The sequence below is a fragment of the Elaeis guineensis genome, chromosome 2 (assembly GCF_000442705.2).
Source record: "Elaeis guineensis isolate ETL-2024a chromosome 2, EG11, whole genome shotgun sequence".
Classification (NCBI taxonomy): Eukaryota; Viridiplantae; Streptophyta; class Magnoliopsida; order Arecales; family Arecaceae; genus Elaeis; species Elaeis guineensis.
In genome coordinates this window covers 31,458,135-31,469,208 of record NC_025994.2, presented here as the reverse complement: position 1 = coordinate 31,469,208, position 11,074 = coordinate 31,458,135, and the positions used below count along the sequence as shown (strand labels likewise).

The following is an 11,074-nucleotide window of genomic DNA, read 5'->3' as shown; positions in this document are numbered from 1 at the left end:
AGAGGCAGGTTTTGGAGGAATCGACGAGGAAGGCGGAGGCCGAGGTCACCACCTTGGTCGAGCAAACTCCGATCTTGGTCTCGGAGGTCAGAGCCCTTGCGGTGGAGGAATTCAAGGCCTCCGCGGAGATGAGGGACCTGAATGTCCAATTTGGCCAGGAAGCCTTCATTAAGGGGTTCGAGCTCTGCCAAGAGAAGGTGGCCAGAAAATTCCCAGAGCTCGACCTCAACTTCCTAGGCGAGGAGTCTAAAGACGAGGCCGGTCCCTCGTCAGCCGCCACTGTTATCGCAGCTCCCATGCCGGGGACGCCGAATTCTCCACCCCCCGCCCCTGAGGTCTGAGACCTCTATCTTGTACCTTTAGCGCCGCAATTTTTCTTTTCTGTTTGTCTTCAAAAATCATTCAATCAATAAAGTCGAATTTCTTGTTGTGGACGGCTTCTCCTTCCCCCTTCTCCTTCTCTCTGCTTTTCTTCCTGCAATGAGTTGTTTTTTGACGCTTTTACCTTCCGATGGCAGTGCCGTGCAGAAGCACTTCCCCTGCCCCTGGGGGTCCCGTTGAAATCGACGATCCAGCGGTTGAAGAAGGAGGTCTTTCACCTGACGAAGAAGTTAAAGAAGACGGAAGCCGAGCTCCGCAAATCGAGAGAAGGTCACTCTGAAGCTGCCGCTGAGGCCGCCCACTTTTGGAGTCTCCATGTGAAGGAGATCATGGAGTATAGCCGGAGGAAGGCGAACTTCGCAAAGGAGCTCGAGGAATGCAAGAAGAGCTCCAGCGACCGGATTTGGGCCCAGACCGCCAGGATCAGCACCCTCAAGGTGAAACTGTCAGCTGCGAAGGGGAAGATCGGCCAGCTGGAAGGAAATTCATCCCGGCTCTTGGCCCGGGTCGACGATGACCAGAGGTGGTCGCAGAAGGTTTTCGACCTTCAGCAGCAGCTTCAGGATGCCGAGGTGAGCCACGACGTGCAACGGGCTAGCTGGCGCAGGCAAGTGGAAGAATACAAAGGGAGATTCAGGACGGCAGCCGACGAAGTCGTCCGTCTCCAGAGACAGCTGGCTAGCAGGGCACAGCTTACTTCCGCCCAAGATTCTGAAGAGCTCCAGGCCCTAAGAGGCACCGTTGAGGGGATTTCTGTCTCCCTCGGGGAAAAGACAGCCGAGCTGCAATAAGTGAAGATCCAACTGGCACTCGAGCGGCGGGCCGTCGCGGACGCGGAGGCGGAGTCTGAAGTTTTGAGGAAGAGGCATCGAGAGGCAGAGGCTGAGAGCCAGCAACTTCGTCGGGCGCTCCAGGACACGCTGCGGAAGAGGGAAGAGCTAGAAGAGGAAATTGAGAATCTGAGACAGTCCTGGTTGAGGGACGGAATAGATAACTCTAGGTCGGAGGGAGCAGGGCCTCCTTAGAGCTCTTTTTGTCTTTCTGTCTGGTCATGTAGTTACTTCCTTTTTGTCATTTTGCCCTTCTTTCCTTGGCCTTCCTGGCCTTGTAGTGTGTATATCAGAAATAGAATAAAAAGAGCATTTTGTGTTACCTCGTCCGTGCGTTGCACTAATATTGCTGTCTGCCGAACCTTTCTTGTCATTTGGCTTGTCTGATGTAGACGTCGTTAGGGGGGGCTTTTTCCTTTCATCCGATCCTGCTAGGCGGCCGGATTTCGCCACCCTTAACCCTTGCTGCAGAAGTCGTAGATGGAGCCCGGCTCCCGTAAGAGTTCGGGTGAAGTCTTCCTTGGCGTCGTGGATGAAACCCGTCTCCCGTAGGAGTTCGGGTGAAGTCTTCCTTGGCGTCGTGGACGAAACTCGGCTCCCGTAGGAGTCTGGGTGAAGTCTTCCTTGGCGTCGTGGACGGAACCTGACTCCCGTAGGAGTCTGGATGAAGTCTTCCTTGGCGTCGTGGACGGAACCTGGCTCCCATAGGAGTTCGGGTGAAGTCTTCCTTGGCGTCGTGGATGGAATCCGGCTCCCGTAGCAGTCTGGGTGAAGTCTTCCTTGGCATCGTGGATGGAACCCAGCTCCCGTAGGAGTCCGGGTGAAGTCTTCCTTGGCGTTGTGGATGGAACCCGGCTCCCGTAGGAGTCCGGGTGAAGTCTTCTTTGGCGTTGTGGACGGAACCCGACTCCCGTAGGAGTCCGGATGAAGTCTTCTTTGGCATCGTGGATGGAACCCGGCTCCCGTAGGAGTCCGGGTGAAGTCTTCCTTAACGTCGTGGATGGAACTCGGCTCCCGTAGGAGTCCGGGTGAAGTCTTTCTTAACGTCGTGGATGGAACTCGGCTCCCGTAGGAGTCCGGGTGAAGTCTTTCTTAACGTCGTGGATGGAACCCGGCTCCCGTAGGAGTCCGGGTGAAGTCTTCCTTGGCGTTGTGGACGGAACCCGACTCCCGTAGGAGTCCGGATGAAGTCTTCCTTTTTGTTCGAGCCAGTGTGAGGTTCTCCTCCCGTTCCCGGCTTGGCTGTGGGGGTGCATTAGGGCGCTGTAAGGCCTCTCCCCCCATCTGGTCTAAAAGAACCGGGCCTTCGACTTTGCTCATGTCAGGACGAGGTTCTCCTCCTATTCCTGACATGGCTGTGGGGGCACATTAGGACGTTGTAAGGCCTCTCCCCCCATCCGGTCTAAAAGAACCGGGCCTTCAACTTTGCTCATGTCAGGACGAGGTTCTCCTCCTGTTCCTGACATGGCTGTGGGGCATATTAGGGCGTTGTAAGGCCTCTCCCCCTATCCGGTCTAAAAGAACCGGGCCTTTGACTTTGCTCATGTCAGGACGAGGTTCTCCTCCTGTTCCTGACATGGCTGTGGGGTCACATTAGGGCGTTGTAAGGCCTCTCCCCCCATCCGGTCTAAAAGAACCGGGCCTTTGACTTTGTTTATGTCAGGACGAGGTTCTCCTCCTGTTCCTGACATAACTCTGTTTTAGGCGTTCGGAGGGGTCGTACCCAGTTGCAATAAATCCACGCCAAATAGGAAGAGCGCATCAAGTAGAAAGAAATTGAAATTTAAATTCAAGGTAAAATCGTAAGTGATACATTTACAGATTCTCCGAGTTCCACGGTCGCGGGTGGCCCGCTCCTCCTTGAGGCCCTCCGGTGATGGAGTCGATGGTCCCGATGGGAGGCCGGTCCCCGGGTTGCTCCTCCCTTCTCAGCGGTTCAGGCTGTGGAAGGGCTCTTGGCCGGTCTCCTCTACCCTCAGGCCTGCGGCGGATGAATCTGTCAAGTCGACCTCATCGGATGAGCTCCTCGATCTCATCTTGGAGCTGAATGTATTCCTCTGTGTCGTGGCCGTGGTCACGGTGGTAGAGGCAGAACTTGTTGGGGTTGCGCTTCTCGGGGTGTGTGCGCATCCTCTCCGGCCTAGGGAGCTGCTCCCTGACCTCCATTAATACCTGGGCCTTCGAGGCGTTGAGGGGGGCGTAGTTGCGGAATCTCCCTGGTGGGGAACCCCGCCGAACCCCGCGGTCCGAGCTTCTCTGCCTGCGTGCTCGGGGTGGAGTATGGGCGCGATTATGCCCAGGAGGGGATCGAGAACGCGGCCGGGCTTCCTTTGGCCTTTTCTCAACTGCGGGCTTACTCGAATCTCCCGCTTGCCGCTCCCTTGCTGTCTCTTCATCCTTCATTTTGAAGGCTTCTTCCGCTCGGGCGTATCCCTCAGCCCGAGCCAGCAAATCGATAAAATTCCTGGGATACTTCTTCTCCAGGGAGAACAAAAGATCATTCTTCTGAAGGCCGCCTTTCAGGGCGGCCATGGCAACTGATTGGTCCAAGTTCCGGACCTCCAACGCCGCTTGAAGCGGTTGACATAGGCCCGTATGGACTCCCCTTCCCTCTGCTTGATGTTGATGAGGGACTCCGAACCCTTTCGGGGGCGCCGGCTGCTGACAAAATGGGCCACAAATTGGTGGCTCATTTGATCGAAGAAAAAGATGGTACCCAGTTTCAAAGCCGAATACCAGTTTCTTGCTGCTCCCTTCAAAGTAGATGGGAAAGCCCGGCATAAGATGGCATCAGGAGCACCGTGAAGCAGCATCATCATCCGGAAGGCCTCCAGATGATCAACCGGATCTGAAGTCCCATCGTAGCTTTCGAACTGGGGAAGCTTGAAGTTTGGCGGGATCGGTTCCTGCATGATCATTTGGGAGAAGGGAGGGTCGGTACAAATATCCTCACCATAAGCGGGGGGTGCATGGCGGAGTTCTTCAATCCGTCGGTTCATATCCTGGAGCCTCCGGTCGAGGAAATCCTCTCGACTTCGAGTCTCGAGGATCCTCTGGCAGAACGGAGGCAGGGATCTTCCAGGGGTGGAGTCGTGGTCCGATTGAGGGCTCTCTACCCTCGGGTTTGTTTTCCCAGGAAGGACGGGGCAGCTGGCCCAGGTGGCCCACCCCACCGCCGGGTTCTGGCATTCTGGAGATGCCCTTTTCGGGTGCGCTGACGCCTGCGGCTGCTGCTACTGCATTGCTTGCACAGCTTCGGTGAGGCCTCTGACCTGTTGTGCCAGCAAGTCAAACTGCTCCGCGCCGACCGCCACCGCTGGAGGAGGAGGAGGAGGTTGAGAAACAGGAGGGGAGGCTGGGGCCTGAGATCTGGCCGCGGAGGCCGTGGACCGTCGCGTGGACGCATTGCGTGGAGGCATCGAGTGTGGATCCCGCGGGGGAAAGAAAATAAGGAGCGGGTGCCGGGAAGATGATCGGAGGTGGCTCCGTTGAACGCTCCTTTAAGAACAAGGGTACTGCGAAGATGCCCCCCTTCCTCTAGCGCCAATCCTGTTGTTGCAAAAATCTGCTTGCGTCGGAGAAGCTGGAGTTGGAGAAGTCGCGGGCGCCGTCGGGACCTGCAAGGGAAGTCTAAACCGGAGGTGGGGTTGCTCCGGCAAGACCCTCCGACGCTCAAGTCAGTTCTCTGCCTCAACAAGAATGGAGCGCTCGAACAGAGAATTTAGCAGAGTTTTGAGATAAAGACTAGAGCTCATAGAATAACGTATCTGTGTCCCCCTTTTTATAGGCGGGGAGGTAACGGATTGATGGCGGTATCTGTAACCGTCTGGCAGTGGGCTGCCCAGGGTCAGGCGAAGTTTGCTGCAAAGAGTAGTGGAATGGACCCGTGGCTATCACTGGGGCGTGCCACGTGGAGTCTGCCGCGTGAAGTGGGGCGGCGTTTGTTGTCGTGACTTGCCAGCGGATGGAAGAATCGCGTGGTATCCGTTGCAGGAGGTGGAGCAGGATCGTGGCTGTTTATTGTGGCCTGTCAGGTAGTAATGGAGCCGCGTGGGATCCGTCGTAGGGAGTGGAGTAGTGCTGCGATCGTTACTGCAGCCTGTAAGGGAGTGGTGGAGCTGCGCGGAATCCGCCGCAGGAAGTGTAGCAGAATCGTGGCCGTGATTGTGGCTTGGGAGTGCAGATCTGTCAGCTGAAGTTCGGCAGTGGTCGGAGTCTGACCCCACGTAGGGGTCCGGGCGGAGTCCTCCTTGCGGTTGGGATAGTGGGTGGAGCCCGGCTCCCGTGGGAGTCCGGGTGGAATCTCCTGCAATCAGATGCAAAGTCCGGCTCCCGTAGGAGTCCGGACAAGGCTTACCGGTAGCTGACGTTGAGGACGGAGCCCGGCTCCCATAGGAGTCCGGGCGGAGTCCACTTGCGGTTGAAGTTGTTGGCGGAGTCTGGCTCCCGTAGGAGTCCGGACGAAGTCTGCTTGTAGCTGTTGGAGTTGAGGACGAAACCCGACTCCCGTAGGAGTCCGGGTGGAGTCTCCCTGCAATTAAAGTCAAAGGAGAGGTCCGGCTCCCGTAGGAGTCCGGACGAGATTTACCAGTGGTTGATGTTGAGGACGGAGTCCGGCTCCCGTAGGAGTCCGGACGGAGTTTGCTTGTGGTTGAAGTTGTTGGCGGAGTCCGGCTCCCGTAGGAGTCCGGACGAAGTCTGCTTGTAACTGTTGGAGTTGAGGATGAAGCCCGGCTCCCGTAGGAGTCCGGGTGGAGTCTCCCTGCAATTAAAGTCAAAGGAGAGGTCCGGCTCCCGTAGGAGTCCGGACGGAGCTTACCAGCAGTTGATGTTGAGGACGGAGTCCGGCTCCCGTAGGAGTCCGGACGGAGTCTGATTGCGGTTGAAGTTGTTGACGGAGTCCGGCTCCCGTAGGAGTCCGGACGAAGTCTGCTTGTAGCTGTTGGAGTTGAGGACGAAGCCCGGCTCCCGTAGGAGTCCGGGTGGAGTCTCCCTGCAATTAAAGTCAAAGGAGGGGTCCGGCTTCCGTAGAAGTCCGGACGGAGCTTACCAGCGGTTGATGTTGAGGACGGAGTCCGGCTCCCGTAGGAGTCCGGACGGAGTCTGCTTGCGGTTGAAGTTGTTGGCGGAGTCCGGCTCCCGTAGGAGTCCGGACGAAGTCTGCTTGTAGCTGTTGGAGTTGAGGACGAAGCCCGGCTCCCGTAGGAGTCTGAGTGGAGTCTCCCTGCAATTAAAGTTAAAGGAGAGGTCCGACTCCCGTAGGAGTCCAGACGAGATTTACCAGCGGTTGATGTTGAGGACGGAGTCCGGCTCCCGTAGGAGTCCGGACGGAGTCTGCTTGCGGTTGAAGTTGTTGGCGGAGTCCGGCTCCCGTAGGAGTCCGGACGAAGTCTGCTTGTAGCTGTTGGAGTTGAGGACGAAGTCCGGCTCCCATAGGAGTCCGGGTGGAGTCTCCCTGCAATTAAAGTCAAAGGAGAGGTCCGGCTCCCGTAAGAGTCCGGACGAAGCTTACCAGCGGTTGATGTTGAGGACGGAGTCCGGCTCCCGTAGGAGTCCGGACAGAGTCTGATTGCGGTTGAAGTTGTTGACGGAGTCCGGCTCCCGTAGGAGTCCGGACGAAGTCTGCTTGTAGCTGTTGGAGTTAAGGACGAAGCCCGACTCCCGTAGGAGTTCGGGTGGAGTCTCCCTGCAATTAAAGTCAAAGGAGAGGTCCGGCTCCCGTAGGAGTCCGGACGGAGCTTACCAGCGGTTGATGTTGAGGACGGAGTCCGGCTCCCGTAGGAGTCCGGACGGAGTCTGATTGCGGTTGAAGTTGTTGGCGGGGTCCGGTTCCCGTAGGAGTCCGGACGCAGTCTGCTGAGGACTTCGGCTGTGGGTATTTTATACCCAACAACTAAATTCTAAATTTTTATTAATTTCAGTTTTAGCATGGCTGCTAGTTATTTGCCTGATATATTTAAAAAAAAAGAAAACACAAAAAAATCAAAGTTATCTTGTCAATAAAGAAAATACGAAGTCCAAAATTAATAACTCATTGCTTCAAAGGCTTGAATGGATCAAAAAATTGAAAACGTTTGGTGTTTTATGTATGAGTCCTAATACAAGCAATTAATTTACAAATGCTTATCTTTTCATCAGTTAGAAGGTCCCAATAAACTTGCATTCTCTTGATCGGAATTCATTGTTTAAACAAAATGAGAGATGTCTTTAAACTATTGACGTACTATGATCGGTTTTGTACAAAATAGTACTAAAGTTTGATCACATGTGATGTTTTTAATTGCACTGTGCCATTTATTATTTACTTGTTTAAACATGTGTTGCATTAATCATTCTCGTCCCGTAGTGCAATAGTAAAGCGCACTACTATAATATTTGTTGCATTATTTTACCATTTAACTAGTCCGGCCATCTCACGTTGTTTGTCACCTGTAAATTTAAATAAACTTATACAAAAAAGGAGTCTGGTACTGTAGTGCATAAAATGTGCTTATGTTACATTCATTAAGAAATATGATTTGATGAATAGTATGATCCGTAAATCATATCATGTTGAGGTGAAATATTGGAGCCTATAATCGACATAATGGCTCCTAATTAATGAGTCCGATGATGTCCAAGGCAGAAGCCAAATTTCTGCTAAAAAGAACATTGCTAATGAATCAGTATGACTATAGATATCATCTTTGCACAAATTACATCCTGTCTTTGTATTATAGAGATTAAACCATGCATGGTTTCAAATTTGTTCAATTGAAATGAGATTTTATTTCTCCATTCCTTTCTTCGTTTTGTTTAATCATTCCTTGTTCAATAGTTCAAGTAGCCAAACTTAGGGGGGCAAAAAGTCATTAAGCATAAAGCATTGTCCTTATATAAGATTAACACAAAGATAGGATTAAAACATAATACAAGTTTGATAACCATATAATGCAATAACAAAATGTGAGAGAAATTGAATTAATATAAAATTATGACAATATGATGGGACTTGGATCAATTGGCACCTTTCTTTTTCCTGGAGAGATCTCTTGTTTCAACTTAGATGCTGGCATTCTTGGCGTGATATGTATGCACAATATATAAAATACATGGAAATCAATTTATATCAGTGTAATCATAATAATACAATCTGTTGACAAATTGCATGATATGTCGTTCTTCATATCATGGAGATCAAATCATATAGCACGGTTTCAAAGTTGTTCATTTGAAATGTGATACTCTTTCTTGGTTTCTTTCTTTTTCATTTTTCCTTTAGTCCATTCATGATTCAATATCTCTAGTACTAGCTAGCATCAAAAAGCAAAGGCGCAAAAACGAAGCATAAAGCATTTCACCTATATAGGATTAAGCCATCATGAGGTTCCATTTGGTAGGAATTAGTTCTAACCACAAAGCCATCTTATAGGGGTGCATGCTTATAGTAAGTAGTCACCGATAAAACTAGAGGAATTATAGCTAATTATTTATACAAACAAGGGAGCATAAGAAAAATAATTTCCCTTTCAAAAACATAGGAACCTGCAGAACCTTCAGAGTTGCACTAGCCCAAGGCTCTGAGAGAGCCTCAGGGACAGGAAGCAGAAGTAGATGGCCAGTAGACCAAACCCCAAGATCCTATCCAGCTTCATGTCCTTCCTAGGCAGCACCACCAGAGCCCACAACAGCCCTCCTATCATGAAGCCTAGTATCTCAAACAGCGCCGGCGCCACCGGGATCACAAAGGGAGATGGATGCACCGCCCAAGCCGACACCACGAGGGATAACCCCAAGCCAGCCAACGTGTTGAAGATAGGTCCAGCATAGCACCCAGATATTGCAATCTGGGCCCCATCCTGCCCTCCATTCGTCGCCATGGCAACATTCGCTATCAGGTCCCCGATGGAGTTGCCCCACGCTAGGACCGTCAACCCTAAAATGGCAGGGCTTATTCCAAATATGTACCCCAAGGACACCAGCAACCCCACCAGCTCCTCAGCTATAATGTAAGTCCATAGAACACTCATCAAAAACCCTCCTGCTAGCCAGGGGAACAAGAACTTCCTTGGTGGGCCGGACTTCATGGTGGTGTGGAATGCAATGAGACCCAAGACCAATGCCACCAAGCTTGCATAAAGATAGATGGTCAATCCCTCTTTGGAGCCCAAACCCCCTCTCTTAGAGTTCCAAAGAGTTGCTACCAAGATAGGTGCCAATGCAGCCGAAGCCACCGCAAATGGTCTCGACCACCTCTCCTCCGTCACATCCGGTATGGTCAGCCTCCTTGGGAGATAGAGAGGCATGTCGATAATGTAAAAGAACCACCGAAGGTAGTGTGCCACCATTGCCTTGAATCGAAAGTAACTTGATGATGAGGTCTCCTCCTGATCTCCGTTCGCAGAGGAAGCCTCCTTGGAGACCGACACGGGCTCGCCGAGTTCCTCGTGGTCGAGGATCGGCACGACGAGGTCCTCATACTTCTCGCGGCAGAAATGGGTCGCCGATACGATGGAGACGTACACGAAGTAGAGCGAGGTGAAAGCCATGGCACCCCAGATGGTAATCCTGCCGACGATGAGGATTGCGAGGAGAGAAGAGAGAACGATGATGAAGAAACACACATCACGCACGAAGCTGGAGCGGTCGATGCGGACTGCTGCATGGGTTGGTGATGAGGTCGCCGCGCACACGTTGATGATGCCGACGACGACGCATGAGACGAAGAATGCTCCCCCGAGCACGCTGCTGAGCCCCACCTCACCGGAGCCGGAGCGGAACGACACGATGCTGGCAAACACGTCCGGCGAACCGTTTCCTAATGAAAGGAGCGTCACCCCAGCTATGGTGGGAGAGAGGTTGAGAACCTTCGAGAGACTCTCGACTGAGGAGCAGAAATATTGCGAGGCTGTGTTGCCCAACAAATAGAAGAGCACCAGAAGCCAGAGGGCTAGGAAAGCATACCCTAAAGGAGCGTATCTCCCACAGAGGCAGTAGAAGACATGGAGATAGTTGACATAGCCTTGGGATACACATGGTGAGTGGGTCTTTAGGTAGAGGCACTTGGAATGGGGGCCTTTTAATTTGTGGAACCCGATGCATCCAACTCCCTTGGGAGCCTGAGGGCTTGTGAGATGAATGACGGTGGTGGGAGATCGGATGTGGGAGGTGAAAAAGAAACACAGGAGGAGGAGGAACGCTGTGTTGATGAAGGCCTTACCATTGTCGGACAGCACAAACGCCATCGCAAGCGGACACCTCTTCAAACTCTATCAGGAAAGAGGGATGATACTAAGGTTCTTCTTGTTGGAAGGGAATGGCTGGTCATGCTTTAAGAGATGCATGCATGGGTCTGGTGCGATGGGGTAATCCGAGCGATCTTTTTGTAGAACATTTTGGAGAGGTATTGGAGGTATAACTATCTTTGGATCCAGAAGAATGACAAGAAAAGACAAGGGTTTTGCGTGTATCCTTATTTTGGTGCTTCGAAATGGTCTTTAGATAGGAGTATGGAATGAAAAGCTGATGGGTGTGGAAGCCAGGAGAGGAAGGAAGGTGTCTTAAAAACACTGGTGGTGCGATTATATGTTGTTCCTTTGGAAGCTTAGGATTCTGAAGGCTTTTATACACTGATGGTGCGATTTGGGAAGGAAAACGCTCGTGTGAAAAACAGATTACAATAGGTAGAGGAAGGGAAGTGGAGCAAAAAGAAGAAGAAGAAGAAGAAGAAGAAGAAGAAGCGGGATCAGCTGGTCCAGTGGTAGGAAGAACGGCCTAATTTTAAGGAGTGAATTGGGATGACGAAGCGATCACTTAAAGGTGGGGACCACACGCTGATTCCCTATGGCATTGGAAAACTTTGGTGTTTGGTGCTCTGAGGAGTA

General features: G+C 52.1%; 1 protein-coding gene across 1 annotated transcript; it reads right to left on the bottom strand.

Moving 5' to 3' along the window:
- Positions 1-8,598: 8,598 nt before the first annotated feature.
- Positions 8,599-10,839, bottom strand: LOC105035519 (cation/calcium exchanger 1). The gene has a single exon (XM_010911100.4). The coding sequence runs from the start codon at positions 10,433-10,435 to the stop codon at positions 8,747-8,749; it is 1,689 nt and encodes a 562-aa protein (XP_010909402.1). The 5' UTR covers positions 10,436-10,839; the 3' UTR covers positions 8,599-8,746.
- Positions 10,840-11,074: the final 235 nt, after the last annotated feature.

What these genes read in the sequence shown, in the direction of transcription:
- LOC105035519 (XM_010911100.4), bottom strand. Translation starts at nt 10,435, where the DNA reads ATGGCGTTTGTGCTGTCCGACAATGGTAAGGCCTTCATCAACACAGCG.